The following is a 17,119-nucleotide window of genomic DNA, read 5'->3' as shown; positions in this document are numbered from 1 at the left end:
GTTTATCAATAAAACTTTGAAAAGAAAAAAAAAACAGTGACATGATAGATTTAAGTTCAACTGAATCAATAAGTACCTTAAAAAACCATGTATTAATAATCAATTAAAAAGCATAGTTTATCACAATGGAAAAAAAAAACTTTGAAAAGAAAAAAAAATATTTACTTATTCCTCCCCACATCAGAACATATTTATATGACATTCATATGGGCATATACGTGTACAAGTATATGAATGTTGTATATGCACACAAAGTTTTGTACATACACATCTGACAAAGAGCTGAAATGCTACTTAACTTTTGGTGGCATGACATAGCGTAAGAGAAATCTCTTGCTATGTACCTCAAAAGGTATTCAATTTTCAAACTGCAAAAATGGATTAAACAGGGGAAATGAATATACATATGAGAAAGCTATAAAAAGAAAGAACCAATGACTTTTCTTCCTCCTCTTCTCTTCTGTCTTTAAGATTCTTCTTGGTTTAGTATAGGAGGATTTCATACATTTCTTAGCTTTGGGTGACTTATTAGCCTAAATACAAAAACATGAATGCTATACATCATTTCAGTTTTTGCATTCTCAATCATAATAATCCTAGCTACTTAGGAGGCTGAGAGAGAAGGGTCGTAAGTTAAGGGTTAAATAAAAAATGAGGAGGGCTAGGGATGTAGCTCAGTGGTAGAGTACTTCTGGGTTCAATCTCCAGAATTTTATTTTATTTTATTTTTTTTAACAAGATCTCACTATGCAGTTCAGGCTGGTCTTGCACTCACTATGTGGCCCAGACTACCTCGAACTCTCAGAGATCCTCTTGCCTCAGCTTCCAGAGTGCTGGGAAGGACCAACTGCACCCAGCTCTTCCAATACTTAACTCCCAACCATCAAAGTCAGGATGATCAGAATTTAGCCCTGAATTCAATCCCTCCATCTTCCAGGGGAATCACAGACACCAGAAGATACACTGTCTTGCCAAGTGAGAACCCAGGTAAGCATGTTCCAGAGGCCAGGCTTTCTACTTCACATCTGGACGCTGTGACCTCAAGCCACGGCTCTCTTGAGGGAGAAGAAGGTGGAGGAAGAAGGCAGGAGGTGGCTGTGTCCCTCTGGCTAGAGCTAGTAAAGACTGGACATTCACCGTTTCCCACAGGGAAGAGAAAGGGATCAAACTGGGGAGCACATCTGTGCAGCGGGCACATCTGTCTCAGGGACTACAGAGCCCTGCCCCCACCCCAGCCCAGCCCAGCCCCCGGCCCCGCCCTCGCCCCATCCCACGTGAAGCCCTGTGACTCACCACGTGCTCGCTGACCTCCTGGCTGAAGCCAGAGGCCTGCTGGCTCTGATAGTACTCGAGCTGCTTTTCCGCCAGTTCTACCCGTTGCAGCAGATTCTCAATGAAGTCCTGGAGCCGAGCTTTACCTTGCACCTCCTTCTCAGCCGCTGCTTCCAGGAAATGGTTGAAGGTAACAACTTCTCTGCGAGGCAAAAACATCAGAGCACGAAATGAGAAACGAGTCGGGAGTTCGCGCTGACAGCGTCAGGTGTCCACCCAGAGGGCTCAGCAGCGGCAGGCAGTGTTGACCGAGATCAGCCTGCCTCCTGTGATCGCCTGTGGAGATGACACTTTGGTAGAGGCCGCTAGGCATAAAAAACAAATAAGCATGCATGTCAGGGGCCAGTAAGAGCAAAGACCATTGATAAAGTGAACAGGAAGGGAGGCGGTGGGTAAAAGTTTAGGAAGCAAAGTCGGGGACCACCCACTGGGCGGTGAGGCCCCTGCACACAGCCCTAGAGGAAGTCGAAGGCGGAAGCTGGGCAGATAGCTGGGAGAGGGAAGCAGCCAGACCTGTGACTTGGGGGGAGTATGGGACAGCACCAGGAGGCTGGAGCGAGAGGGCTGCAGGTAAGGCTTTGCAGTGCTCTGTGAGAATTCCCGTTCGTTCTTCCTTCCCTCCCTCCCTCCCTTCTTTCTTTTTTTAATGAGATGATGAACCACTGGATGATTGTAGGACAAGTTTTGACTTCGATTTTAAAAGTGTGGCAGCTGGGAAGAGCAGTTTGCAGAGGAGGCAGGTATAGAGGCAAGCGGCCATGCTGAGCAGGGTGCAAAATGAGTCACCTTGCCTAGCAGTGCATTTTGGAGCTATGTATGAAACAACGCAAACAGGCACAATGAGGTCAACCAGAAGTCCACAGGGAAGCTATCCTAGCCCTGGCATGGGCGGCACAGTGGGCAGGCTGCCCTCCCCTACACAGGCATGCAAAATACTTCAATATTTTATCTCTATATTTGTTATAGAGCTACAAAGCCTAGAAATTTCTGACTTTATTGTCATTTTATATTTTCTATTTATTTTTAATGTAAGTATGAAAATAACATTTTTCTGATTTATAAAATACATAAGTTCTTTAAGAACCCTTCCTATGATGCATTAACAACATGAAGAAAAGAGCTAAAGCTTCATTGGTTTCAGGCCACCACCATTACGTTTCGGTGGCAGCCCCGTGAGCATCTGTTTATAAACATGGACGCTCGGCTTTCGTTTCCTTTTCTTACTCTGCTGTCTTAGCTCTTCTTCTCCACACCCTCTTTTCTAGGTGGTGAAGCATCAGGTAAGCAACCCCCCAAAACGTACACCATCATAGCTCTCTCCTCCTTGCTTCTTCTAAAGAAGTCACAAGCAGCCTTTCAGTCCCGCCCTGCATGGGTTCTGCTGTCCCCACTGAGCTCTTGGGTCCCTCAGTTTCACTACCTGGCAGAAACAGTGTTTTGACTAGGTGCCTGCAAAAGCTCTCTCAGCCTTCAAGAGGCCTCTCATTGTTGTGGCCGCATTCAGTTTATACTGTGCAGAGCCTAAAGATTCGGATTGCTATCCTGTCAGCCTTTTCCAATTTAAATTAATGAACTCTAGTTTTGTCTCTCTGGTCTCCTTTAGTTGCTCTAGGCTGTCCATCCAACGTGCTGCCTCTCCAGCACCTTCTCAGTCTTCACTTGACTTTAGTTTTCTCTAAGTTCTGTCAGTTCTTGAGAACAAAATTTCCAGGGATGTTGGTTCAAGAAATCAGTTTTATGTAAGAGTGGGTGTAAAATAACCAGTTGTGGGTTCTAGATACTTTATTCTGTACTACTGGCCAATTAACAACTGGCCACTTTATTAGTAGTCATAGCATTTCTCTCACAAAAAACAGCACCTCACACTCGACCATACTTAAGGTACCAACACATCCTACACAGGCACAGATTTCTGAATCAAACCTTTAAAGTACGTATTTATAAAAACAGAAAGGAGGGCAGCTGTACCAATGATTCATGATACCATGCGCATGATACCCCCCCTTTCTCCTAGGTTCCTACTCAAAACCAAACATAAACTCTAATCTATACTACTTCTTTTATCTTTCAGTAGTTAATAAAGATCCACAAAGAGAAAGCAAAGTCCTTTTCTTTCATCATTTACTTTCAAGTTTATTTCCAGAAGTTTCCATATGAGCTGCCAACACATGTGTTTTCCAAGGTCCAAGTTACTCGGGACACCATGACACAAGCCAGTTTCCAAACCTGCCTGCCATTTGCTTTGATCTACTTCCTAGGTGAGCCACAAACCCTAACTAGCAGCAAGAGTAGAGGGTCCGTTCAGGAACACAGCCTTTTGTGGGTCCTGGCCATGGTTTAGATCCTGTGGATGGAGAATTACTACAACTCTAACACCCCTGGAAACAGGGCCCAGGAAAATGGCTGCTACATATTTTCTTTCCAGCATAAAGGCTTCAATTCCTTTGGAGAAACGTTCACTGAAGAAACTGGGTGATATTTAGGTACCTGCGTCATGGAACAGCCTCCAAATTGTATTTGTTGGGAAAACAACAAAAGGCCATTTTTTTTCAATTCATCTTGGTTTATAATGTTTACTATATTTGTCATATTAGAGAGATATTTTGCACTACTAGGAAATACTCAAACTGACCATTGGGAGGATCCAATTAGATGAGGCCTTTTTCTCTGTTCTACACCCCAGACTCAATACAATGCTTGATATACATTCAGTACAAATTTTTATAATTAATGTTTGCATAGCTCAAAGAAAGCGGAAGTTGGCTACCTAGCGGTAACTACTGTCAGCATGGCCCATCCCTCCCACTTGATTTTGTCTGCATATTTACTGTGCTCAAGCTCGCTGGCTATAGTCTAGCGTACGAGAAGACAGCGACTGCCAGACTAATCTCACAGGATTAATGTCACAAAAGCAACAGAACAAATCTGAACCCAATACTGCTAATGATTCCGGTTGTATTTTTAAATCCCATAATATTTTATTGCTCATTACATATTAAACTTTCAAGAATTAGTATTAATGCTCCTAGCCGGTTGTTGAGTGCGGTGCCACACACATGGCAGAAGAGAAGGATCTTTTCCTTGCCGCCATTCAATTATCTCCTGCCCTGGAGCTAAGAAGTTAATAACCTTTGTATTTTTTCAACCAACCTGGCTCTGATGCTAACCCAATTCCAGTCTGTGAATGCAGCACATCAACGAGGAGAGGAACAAAGACCACTAAAGCCGCCTGATGGCTCAGTGTAATTTTTTTTTTAAAGACAAGTAACACACAAGACAGGCTGGGCAAGCTCACCACACTGAGCTCTGGTAAGGTACCTTCGTTAGATGAGAACGGTACCAAACTGAGTGACTAACCATGGGACAGTGGGTGTAGGCAGTGCAGACCCCTCCTTTCATATCCGGGTCATTTGAATGAATGATATTCAGAACAGCCTCTTTATTTCCCCAAAGAATCTGGGCAATTTTCTGAATGGAAAAAAATTAACCAAATTTATAACCTTTTTCATAATTATACTCTGAACAGTACAATAACCATTCCAAGTGTTACTACAGCCTAATGTTTTTCACTGTATGAAAACAAAACATTCATCATAAGGTTTCAGAGCCCACATAGCCATCAATCTTTGAGAACTGCCAATGATCACATTTTGACATGCTATCGAAATAGAACAGCCACTGTCGTCTGAAACCACCATTCAAATTTTCTATCCCTTTTCTACTACACCGAGGTGTGAGACTAGACCTGTCCTCTCTTAAGAGCGAAAAATGAATCTGACCAGACTCAATATGGCACTGCTGCTGGCTGGAGGTGGTACAGACTGGCGCGTCAGAGGAAGAAGGGAAGAAGGAGCCGCACAAGCGGAAGAAGCCAAAGATTAGACTGTAAAAAAAAGGAAACAGAAGCTATGCTTTCTCAAAGACCTGTGCTATAGGTGCTTTGACAGTTTGTAAGATATGAGTCTGAAGTGGCCAGAAGTTTAGTTCTTGAAAGATCACTGAATTGCGTGCAGTTGCTTGGGCGAGTGGGTCACAACCCTGTCATGAGACAGGTGGAAGGAAAGAATCCAGTGTTATGGTTTCTCTATAGTTGTCCCTCCAAAGCCTCATGCAGTCTTGGGGCGGCTTCTGCAGTTTGTGATTGATTACTGTGGGTGTGGATGCGGCCCCTGCCCTGGGGCAGGTAGTTTGCATTATAATACAAAGTGGGAAGAGAAGCCAGCTGCTTGAGCTGCTGCTACCCCTCCCTTGTGCTCTTGCTCTTTGCCACTGCCATGAAAGGTTGATCTCTGCCATGTGCCGCTCTACCTGGACCCAGCTGAATATGGACAGAAACTCCAGTAACTGTGAGCTAAATAAACCTTTCCTTCCTTCATTTTGAGTGTCGGGTATTTGTCCCAGCAAGGAGAGAAGAGTAACTAAGACATCCAGTCACCATATTTTCTCTAGCAACAGATGAGATGTGGCCATCAGGTGACAATGAAACGTGCCAGATGGTTGATGTCAGTCCAAAGACAACATGGCACCGAACATCAGTGTTTCGGCCGGGTCTTATATCAGGATGTGAAGACGGGGTCTAGAATTTTCGTGCAAGGAAAAGCAGACTCTGGTGAATACATGGATAAAAACAATGTGAGGCAACAAGCAACCACAATCACAGCAGACAACACTATCTTTTTGGGTGTCCAGACAAAAGAAGAATGAACAGATGATTCCTGGGCCACTGTTGGGTATAGACTCATTTCTATATCATGTATAGTCTTTTTAGTTTTAAGGATAAAAATTAGAATGGTATTTTTATAAAAAAATACAGAATTGCTAACATCAAGATGTTTCCTATAAAGATGCATCTTACAAATATTGGGAAAACTTCAACCACCACCACTCTTCACTAAATTGTTGTGGGGAAAATAGTTGTTTTCATAGGAATACGCTATTTATGCTACGGTGTGATGGGAGAGGGAGGCAAGCAAGGCTGCAAATACTAACACGCATGATCACAGAGAAGAGCTGAATGTGACTAAGCTAAAGAATACCCTGAGGCTATCAGAGCTGTAAAGACATGGGCGGTTTTGCCTTAGGTTCTCACCCGTGTGCCTCAGGCCACAGGAGAAGGCCGGCGAACCCAGCAAGCGGAAGCCACCCACGCAGGGCTTGGGGACAGAACAGCTCTGGGGAAACTAACTTTATGAACGCCAGAGCCACTTATGCCTCCAATTTTGAATGCTTCTTCAAGTCCAGAAAAAGAAAGGTTAAGTATTAAACCCAAGATTGTATGGCAAATGTACTTTTTTTAAAGGGGTGTTTTACTCTAGAGGGGAAAAGCAGCATAGTATATAAAAAACTGACCTTGAAGTTCATTGTTATGCAAAGTAATTTCACACGGAGAAATCTGACAGAACATCCGGACCCAGAGGCATGTGGAAAGCACAAAAGTAGAAGAAAGGGTTCACTGAGGGAAAAGGCTCTTTGGAGTCAAAGCCTTAGTTCAAAAAATATCAGTTTGCTCCCACATTAGTTTACTTACAGGATGACCAAATGGTCTGGGCATAGATAATGTAAGGGTCGAGTCGCCGCGAAGGAAGACCCCAAGAGTCGGTCTCTCATGCAAAGAACAAAGGGAATTTTATTAACTCTGTGCACACAGGGCGGTCTGAACACGCAGGAACAGAGAGCGCGCGGAACTGACCGTGGGTGGTGGTTTTAAGCTAGAAGACAAAGGGAGGAGGGGTTTTGCAAGTGGGGTTACAGAAGCAGATCACATTGGTTAATTTTAGGGTAACCTCTAAAATAATTGGTGGGTTTTAGAATATGTCCTAAAAAGGGAGACTAAGAACGGTCAGTTAAAGGTTAACTATGAACTGGCTTGGTGGGTTCTTTGTGGAAGGGGGAGTAACTAAACATTGTGACCCTGTTTCACAAGAATGTCATCGAACCCAGGGAAGGTGATGTTTGCTCAAGCTGGGCCTGTGGTTTTACAGCCCAACTTAAGGTTTTAGGAATTTGGGCTACTGAACAATCCGGAGGGTGGTCTCTCTTGTTTAAATGATAATTTTCCAAATTATTCGGACCCTACAATAATACTTATTTCATGTTTCACAGGTGGAACCCTCTCAATTACTTCTTCTGAGGCCAGTTAAAGAGAAGTTAATTCAGAAAAATCAAAGATACTCTCTCCAGTGAACAGCATGTCTGGAAGTGTACATGACAGCAATGTGCACTGACGCCTGTGGTGTTTCCAGTGATCGGGCACAAGCACTGAGGTGCAGCATCCGTGAGGGGCAACGCACCAGTCTCACCGGGTACTACAATCTGCCGTCCGTCCATACACCACGTCGGATGTCCATCTGAGCTCCCCTCATCCCTGCACCCAGCCGGACTCTCACCCTGGGACACATTCCCCTGGTCTTCTAGCCCTTCCCTAGTGCTCACTTTTAATAATCCCCCTAAACTCTGTGCTCTGGCTGCATCTAAACATCTCACAGGAGCCTCCTCCAGTCATAAGTAGGGCTTTTTCAGGGGTGGGTGATGCGGCATGTGTGATTTATTCATGGTGCAGTGCAAGGATTAAAGGTGCGAGGATTACGGGTGGGCGACTATTAAATCAGTGCACTGATTGGTTTGGGCCCTAATCCCACTAGCCTGGATACAGAATAAAGGGACAGAAAGAGGCCTGCTGCCCCCTTCCTCGAGAGAGCTTTTGCTGTCTTCTGCTCGCCATGACCTGGTTTTCTTCTGCGTTGCCCTTCTGCCAAGCCACCCTGCCTTGGGGCCAGCTGATTACAGAATGAATCTGCTCCAAACTGAGCTAATGCAACCTTTCCCCCTTTAATTTGGGGTGCACTCTGGTATTCTGTCTCAGCAATGAGAGAACGGTAAGGAAGACACTGCGGCTCTCCTGCTCGGAACTTACCCAGGCATCTCTCACGCAGATGAGAGGGTCTGCTCTCTCTCTCGGACCAGAGAAGTTGTGTCGCTTACCTCATTGGATCACAAAATGTGTGAGTTCCCAGACCCCATCTGCTCCTGTCTGCTCCTTCCTTGGGGTGCACAGTGCTAGCAGCAGGCCAGACCCCCATACCAGGTCAACAGATTTCTGCTGGATGCTGAAACAGGTACCTGGACCTCTACTTGAGGATCATTAACCAGCAAAAAGACAGCTTCAGGTTCCTTTCTTTCTTTTATCAGACAAGTGCGGTGGCAGAAAACCAGCACGTAACCTTCAGAAGCCTCTTCTCAGAGCAGGGCTTGGAGCTAAACTCGGTCTTCTCTTCCGCACTTAAAAAACACCTCGACCTGAGCGTCTCCCAGTGCAGAGCTGTACCGAGTTATTTAAATTTCATTTTCCATCACTGATTTATGAACCCCTTCGGAGGTATATGAAATGATAAAAATATCTCCAGTTAAAAATAGCCTCACTATTGATCACAGAGCACCTCCAACAGACTGTAACGTCAGCCATGAAGCGAAAGTCAGCTGCCTGCACACAGCAGGGCCACGCTGCAGACAAGAGGGCTGAGGAGGCTTCCGGGCCCTCTGGGCCACACAGACTCATCCACCAGAGCCACAGCCCATCCAGCTGCGCCAGCGGTGCCCCCTCACTTCATCTTCTCTCTAGCTTTTTGAACAATAAAATATGTGTCCCATTGAGAATTATTATTATTATTATTATTTTTTGGTGGAACCGGGGATTGAACTCAGGCCCTTGCACTTGCCAGGGAAGTGCTTATTCCACTGAGCCATCTCCCCGGCCCAAGAATTATTTTTTAAAAACCCTAATGAAAAAATCGAACTATTCATACTGTCTGTAAATAGATCAACATTACGTTCTAAGTTCCTTGGATGCAGTGGAGGAAAGAGGAAAGATAAAAAAGCAGGTTTTTGTATTTTCAAATTTTGATCACATGGCATCCATAAGAAAGCACGCTTGCTGGCTGATTTATCTTACATTAATATATGAATCTGCATGGAACATGGCGTGGAAGGTCAGGACCCCAATCCTGAAATGGATTATCACGGCAGGGCCCCTCGTGCTCTGCTGAGCCCTGCATGGAGCACACTGTTCCCCGGACACCAGGCTGCCGCCTTGCAGTTAGGTGACTGAACACCAGGAAGGACTGAAGTAAATGGCAAAAGGTGTAGCTATGCAAAGTGAGTTTTCAGCTCGGTGGTGCCTTCACCGCTGCGTTCCACACCCAGCTCTGTCCAGAAACTGAGCTGAACATCAGGGGCTCCAACTGCAGCTCTGACTCTCGTCCACTCTGCTGATCTGCTTGATGTCATTTCCCCTTGGAGTCTCTAAGCTCCATGAGGGTGGAACCTCCATCTGCTGTGCCACTGCATGACCAGAACTGAGGACAGCACAGTGCTACCCGTCAGCAGCCTCTCGGTATGTCTCTGTCTTCTGTAGGGCTCTGGCTGGGAGCAGGACAAACGGTGAAGGGGGAGGAGATGGGTTCTCTGTTTTGTACTTCACACAGCCGGAGGATGGAAATGAGAGAGGGCATCACAAAGAGGCCCCTCAGAGCAGTCAAAGGATGGCATAACACAAGCCCCACCTGAACAGACTGGCATCAGGGGATCCAGTTCAAAGTCCTCTGGGCTAGGCTGGGCTGGGTGTCCTGGACGCTGAACAGCGTAACCTTGCTTGTGAGTCTACCCTTTCATTTCCCTCCTTCCAACATTTCTGATGCCAGAGCACATTTTTTTTAATCACATCAGAAAAATAAATGATGTCACCATAGCAGCCTTCTTAAAATAGTGCAGAAGCAAGCCTCTCCCAAAACAGGCCACATTCAATGTTACATAAGTCTGGATGCTTCGGGCAAAGATCACATTTTCCAGAAGTCTGCCTGGGTTGTGGGGAACTGATGGAAAAGCTGTCAGCAGGGACAGGGCAGTGGGCTTGCAGCTCCAGCTTTGCTACTAGATCTTCATCCTTGCGCAAGCCATTCCATGCTCTTGGCCTTGTCTCCTGCATCCACGAAATCAAGGTGCCACCCTAAAGGACAGATGGTGCCTGCCAGTTCCAAACTCAGAGTTCACACAGGACACTCAGGGCTGTCCCAGAGAGCCCAGCTTCTCCTTCAAGGTCATCTTGCAGCTAGGTTTGAAATTTCCTCCCCACTTCTTTATTCCCTCAGTGAGGCTTTGCCTAGAAGGGTCTGTTCCCTCCAGCTCTGTCAGCTTCCAGCAGGGGCTTGCCTCTGAGCACACCTTAAGCTGCCCTGCCTTTGGACATAGGCATGGTTTGTGGTAGACTTCCTTCTTACCACCCACAGAGCCAGCGCCTGGGGGAACACCTAGGCGTTCATGCTCCAGAGCCCTTCCCAGCATGGGGCTAGGCCCGTCACAGGCTCACCTCTGGCCTTTCCAACCTTCCTGGCAGAACATGAGCTTACTGTTACTGCCCTCAATTCCTCCAAATCTCAAGAGATTAACTCAGCTACGATCTAAACCCAAGCTTTCTTGTTAACGGACACCTTACTATACGGTGGCCAGGATTGATTTACCTGATACGGACAGAGCCATGCAACAGCTCCGACTCATCAATAAGTAAATACCAGTTTCAATAGGACTTTTAGTTACACTGGCTTTGTAATGACAATGAGTGAACTTTTTCTTGGATTTGCACTCCAAAAACCTAAGGACACCTCTCTATGGAGGTATAACGATACTCACTGGCACCAAAGTACAAAATACTGCGATTCGAATGGGCTCCTCAGTGACAGAATATACGCATACGACTCTACAAACCAAGCTGATGTAACCTACGCCAGGCCTTAGGGCAGATGCCACCCTGGAGTCTTTTATTTCAGCTTGAAAGAAAGAAGTTTTAAACTTGAGGGGAAAGTTCATAGGCAAGGCAGCCTCACATGCGGGCCAAACGGTAGGCGCATGCATCTTTCTAAACCACTTCTGCTATCTGGGTTTCAAATGGCTCCACAATTTAAGTCAATTTCCAACGGGGACTACAATGATGGCTGTCATCCACAGGGGCCCAGAGTTGCTCAGCAAGGGGGCCCAGCTGCTGGTATGTTCCTTAGCCAGATGCAGCCTTCCCGATTTGAAAGGCCTCTGTCTAAGGGTGGCACAGCTCGCTGAGGCAGTGGTGAAGGGGAAAGGAACCCAGGCAGTGGATCCAGCCAAATCAACCTGGTACCCAGAGGGTGGCAGCAGGGCAGCTGGCTATGCACCCCCTTTCACCCGGCCGGGAGGAAGGGCCAGGCCAGGCACTGCACACACTGAGGATGCTGTCCACAGCCGCCCTCCCAGACCAAGAGCGCCAGTGTCCTTCCTGGAAAACAAGACACTTTCAGTGCCATTTTATACAGAGTGGGATTATTGGAGGTCTGAATACAGACACTGACAATGCAGGCTTTCAGAAAATGAATACTTTCTTATTTTATGTTTAAAAGTTTAAGGCAATTTCGACAAAAATAGTCCATGTGCTTTAAAAAAAGAAATAAGTATCACTGCTTTTTTTTCCTCTTAGACCAAAATTGCATGCTAAAAATGAGCTTGGGCTGGGGGCGCAGCTTCCTGGCAGAGTGCGTGCTAAGCACACCCAAGTCCTGGGTCCTCGCCCCAGCACCAAAGCCAACAAACAGACACGTACCTCACCATTAGTGTGCTCACAGCGATGTCAACAGCAATGTACAAAAAGATTAACTGAAGCACCATTTTTAGTATTAAGAAACAGAACAAAACTATGTATTCATCAATAACAAGCTGGTTTAATCAGTTATGATACATCCGTTCCATGGAATATCATGGAATATTCAAAAGAAATGGTATAATTTTGTTTCCAAGTACAAGTGGTAGAATAGTACGTGTTATGATTCCACTTGGGAAAGCAAGAATTCTGTGTGTACCGATTATACATGGCTCTATGCACACAGGAAAGGTTCTAGAAGCACAGTTACTAAACTTAACACTATTGTATTTTTAACATGTACAAAGCAATCTTGGTAGTTTTTATATTTTTTCACTTAGTATTCAGGTGAGTCTGGTATCAACCATAACACAATGTCTAATATCATAATCCATAACCCAATGTCTACATATGAGCCACTTTTGATTAGGTATTTTTAATTTTTACTTTTAATTTTAAAAAAGGAAATGTAAATCAACCACCCCAAACAAATCCTTGATAACAACCTGTATCTAACCAGGCCTGCCTTTTATCATCCTGACTTCTCATGTTCTAGGCAACTACCACCTCAAATCCTACATTCATCCTTACTTCAATAATTAACAAATATTGAGAGGGAGAGGCAGAAGGATCGCAAACTCAACCCAGCCTGGGCAACTTAATAAGACCCTGTCGGGCAGGCACACACACACACACACACACACACACACACACAATGTTTAAAAGCTGGGAGTACACTACAATGTAAAGGCACTGGGATCAATCTTTAGTACTGCAAAATGAACAAACAAAATAACAATAAAAAATTTTAAAGCGTTGGGGTATAGGTCAGTACAAAGACATCAATTTGCTGGGCTTTCAAGCTCACTATTCTTGAATCAAACACAAACATTACAAAGTTAGTTCTAGGCTGTTCTCTACACATAGAGCAGCCCATCTTCCCTCCTCCAGCCATGCAGCATGGGTCACTTGGGTGCTCATCACAGGGCACAACACTAACTTCCCACCAGAAGCCAAAAACAAACATCTTTTCATTAGATATCATTCCCCTGGAAGAAAAAAAAAATCAGTAGCTGATTCAAATTCATCCTAACTACCTAATCATTAAATAATGTATAGTTTGAGCAAAAAATGTCTCGGCTTCCTTTCACGGGAGGATACAAATATGTCATGGAAGTAAAGTTCTGAATGTACAGGGCAGTGATGGCGACTGTCAGCGCATTCAAGGAGACAAACACGCTGCAGCACGTGAGTGCTAAGGTTTGCCACTGCTGGTACAGGGGTTCTCAAGATTTAATTCTTACACTCTAAGAGACAGCACATACAATAGGAAAGTGCCACAGGGCAGAAGTGATGAAATTCACTCGCTCTCTCGAATGGCACTCAAATCTGGAGTCCCACCTTCTCAGGTACTTTACTCTGCTAACTTTTATTCCTTTTGATTCTAGGTATGGGGAGCCTCCGCGTGAGATGAGACTTGAAGACCTGCACTCGGGCATCTGCTGAGCTGTGCCGCACGCTTTCTCTGCTTGGGCTACACCCGCACTTGGTGACAAGGAAGCACCTCTCCAAGTGCAGCACAATGATTATTCAAATAAGCACTTCTATGATGACCTATGACTTTTGAATCCAACGCCAAGTCTTTGCAAGCAGTCAAGAGAATGACTTGACTGCAAATCACGGCCATACAGCTGTGTCAGAAGGCCTCTCCTCTGGGTTGCCTTCCAAGTACAAGTTACAATTAAATGGAATCTCATCTACTGATACTTCATTAACATATTTAATATGTTCAGATCATCCAAAATGGCGCATAAGCTAAAAGTACCTGCACTTGGAGCATATTCATATACTTGAGCAAGAGAGCATCTCCTATTTTTAGATACTGCACTGTACAGGGGCAGTCAGAGGACAGACTTCCCAGGATGCCCTGCCCGCCTTTCCATCCAATTCAAGCTTGTACACCAGTGACCCCACCACAGACAAGCCATGCTATTTTTCTCACTAGAAACATTCTATGTAGGCTGACAAGACAGCTCAGTGGTCTAAGTGCCTGCCTGGCAAGTGCAAGGACCCAGGTTCAATTCCAGACACCACATGCTGTGCTGGCCCCACCCCAGGCCCACAGAGTTGGACACTGAAACCAGGCATGGAGGTGCACACCTGTAATCCCAGCGCTGGGGAGGCTAAAACAGAAGGATCATTACGAGTCCAAGCTGCATAGTGAGACCCTGTACCAAGTACATAAATTTAAAATAAAAAAACCCCAGCAAAACACTATATGTTGTTTACAGTTCTCAAGGAGCCAAGGAGCTAAGGTTTCTGACAGCAGTGTTGCTGAGCTGCTGAGGCACCGAGGGAAGGCAAATAATACCAAAGCCTTGAGCCTCTGGCTCAACTATACTGAGAAATGCAGCCCCAGCACCTATGAATCCTAAAAACCAGATTTGCATGACATTTCCTGGCAACTCCGGCCGAGGCTGCGCCCCGCCTCTTCGGGCCCACTTACTCTTCCTTCCTCAGCAGCTCCTCCTCGGACTCGGTCAGGCGTTGCCTCAGCGCGGCGATCATCTCCACGGCCACGTCCACCTGTCTGTTCAGCGCCCGCTCTCGTCTCTGAACTTCCTGCTTTTTCTGAGTCAGCTGCACAAAAGCCGCCCGAACTTCCAACAGTTCCGCGGTTTTCTGGGCCAGCTCTTTGGTGAGTTTATCGATTCTCTTCTCAATGGTCCTATCCACAGCTTCAACCATCTGATTGAATTTTTCTCTGACGTGTGCCTCGAAAGCGGCTTTGGTGTCGGAGGTGGGAAGCCCTGGGCTGGACCGCGGCCCATCCAGCGGGTCTGCACGGATGTCCACAGCCGTGTAGGTCTGCACATAGGACACAGGCCTCTCTGCCACCACCTCCAGTGGCTTCTGGTCCTTGTAGTGTTCATGAGAAACGCTGTACAAGTTAACATAACTGGGCTTCTGCTTGGCCACACGGCCGCGGCCCTGCAGCTTTCCCTGTTTGAGAAGTCCTGCGGAAGGGACGACATCTGCGTCTTTGAGGGATGGAAAGAGGCTGCATTTTGTCAGCAGGGTTCTTTCTTCGTAGCTGTGACTGAACTCCAGATGGGCCCTCAAGGATGACAAGCTTCTAAATCTGGTATGGTCTCCACACCTCGGGCAGCGGAAGGGCAGACACACAGCAACATTTTCAGAGGACCGCTGCCAGGGGTATCTGCTTTCCTCAAAAGCCTTCTGTTGCATTACTCTACAGTCCTGTGAGCGGGAGAAAAGGTGCAGTTTACATACCTGCTTTTTAAAAATGTTGCTGAAAAGATTACTGCTCGTGTCTAGAAGGGCAGTGGATTTTTGGCTTAAAATGACCTTCACATATTATATTTTAGACTGAAACCAAAACCTACAGGCCATAGGCCAAACCCAGCCATGTGTATTCCTTTCTGCGTCAACTGCTGACTTTGCTAAATGTCAGCGTCAAGTACTGTGGCTGAGACCGAGACTACGGCCTGCATGGCAAATGCTGCGTTGCTCAGGCTCCACAGAAACGTTTACCAGCTGATACCGAGGCCAACACAAAACAGGAAAGAAGAAAGAAAGGTGGATACCACTCCTTCTTTGCAAACGAGAATCCCAGACCAAATGCAAGCAGATTCAGAAGTGAAACTCACGTTTCTGGCCCTGCCCCCCACCCATAAGAAATGTGAAAATCCACATCAGTTGTCTGAATAATTCCGAAAGGACCAGGTTCACTGTCCTTCAGGTGTAAGAAAGAATACTAAAGCTAAGCACCGTGGCACAAAAGCACACTATCGGCCAAAACTTTTATAATCTTATATTTTTGCCTTTTTCATTATGGTGTGATGAAATAAATCCATTCTCCAGCATTATTGAAATAGAATAGATTAAGTATATTTAATATAAGCAGGGCTACTGGCAAGATTTTATTATATTACTGTGTTCCACCTTGTCTCCAATCAGCGTTTAACTTGGCAAGCTGTAGAGTTGACCAATTTTGATCCAAAGAAGTATCAGGGTAACTCTTTAGTAACAGGAAGTTCTTGGTTCCTTGCAGTAATGTATTCCCTCGCCCCTAGCAACAGATGACTGCTAGGAGCTAATTCTGCAAGCTGTGCACACCTATTTCTCCAGAAATACTTTCTACTTCACAAGCTCTGGGCCCGTTAGGATGGACCCGGATGGGTCTATGGGTGCAGCGCGTCCTCGCCAGGTCCTCCCGCTCTTGAAGAGCCAGGCGCACCTGATCCCCTGAGGCAGGGCACAGCTTCCAGGCTAGCAGGCACGCTGCCCAGAAGGCGGCTGGGGATGTGCCTCCCTGGGTGCCCGCCGCAGGCTTTCTGGGGATGGGATGCAAACCCTGGCCGGCGCAGGGCCGAGGACGCAGGCTGGCAGAGGTGGAGCAATGGGAGGTGGAAATTCAGAGGGGCGGTGGGAGCCAGCAGTTTCTCTGGTCTGGAAACCGGGCAGCCGCGCACCCCGGAGCTCGCAGGCTTGCTGGGGCCCGGCAGAAACCCGGCACGCAGGGTCGGCGCAAAGCTCCGCTTTGCTTCGCCAGCGCCCTGCCGGCCGGCGAGTACCCTGCCCGCCTCGGGGTCCCGCTGTCCCCGCGGACGCACAGCGCACCCGGGCGCATCCTGGTGTGAGGCCCGAGCGGCTGCCGGCTTCCTGACCCCCGGCCTGGGGCTGCCACTTACCCGACTTGTTGCTGTCTCGCAGCTGCTGCCGCGGTTGCCTAAGCTGCGGAGCCGAGCGGTTTTCAGCAGCGCCGTAAATCAGGCCGAGCCGGGCCGCCGCCTCCCGCCCCCGCCGCACCCCGCGCGGGGAGAGCGGCGTCCAGGGCGGAGCGTGGCGCGGGCGCTGCGGCCCGGGGAGCCACCCATGCGCGGTCCGGGGGTGCCACCCACGCGAGGCTCAGGATGTCGCCCACGCGCGGCCCGAGGTGCCACTCAGGCGAGGCTTAAGATGACACCCACGCGCCATCCCGGGTGCCACCCACGCGCGACTCGGGATGACTCCCACGTTCCGTCCAGGGGTACCACCCACGCGTGGCCCCGATGTCACCCACGCGTAGTCCCATGCCAATCGACTCAGCGCTGACCTGGGCGCGAGGCG

The 17,119-nt window shown here is 47.1% G+C and overlaps 1 protein-coding gene and 1 pseudogene across 1 annotated transcript in view; one reads left to right on the top strand and one right to left on the bottom strand.

Annotated features, from left to right (window-relative positions):
• Positions 1-16,892, bottom strand: part of Znf365 (zinc finger protein 365) — a 28,887-nt gene extending 11,995 nt beyond the window's left edge. The window contains exons 1-3 of the mRNA XM_004632022.2: positions 16,702-16,892; positions 14,493-15,247; positions 1,294-1,474 (exon numbers count right to left, since the gene is read on the bottom strand). Coding sequence (XP_004632079.1) covers positions 1,294-1,474; positions 14,493-15,235 — 924 coding nt within the window. The 5' untranslated portion in view covers positions 15,236-15,247; positions 16,702-16,892. The remainder of the gene's footprint in view (positions 1-1,293; positions 1,475-14,492; positions 15,248-16,701) is intronic.
• On the top strand, positions 5,241-6,036 carry LOC105742284 (annotated as a pseudogene).
• Positions 16,893-17,119: the final 227 nt, after the last annotated feature.

This window comes from Octodon degus, unplaced genomic scaffold, assembly GCF_000260255.1.
Source record: "Octodon degus isolate 3935 unplaced genomic scaffold, OctDeg1.0 scaffold00046, whole genome shotgun sequence".
Lineage (NCBI taxonomy): Eukaryota > Metazoa > Chordata > Mammalia > Rodentia > Octodontidae > Octodon > Octodon degus.
Note: the sequence above shows the minus strand (reverse complement) of the source record. Positions and strands in the feature narration are given on the sequence as shown.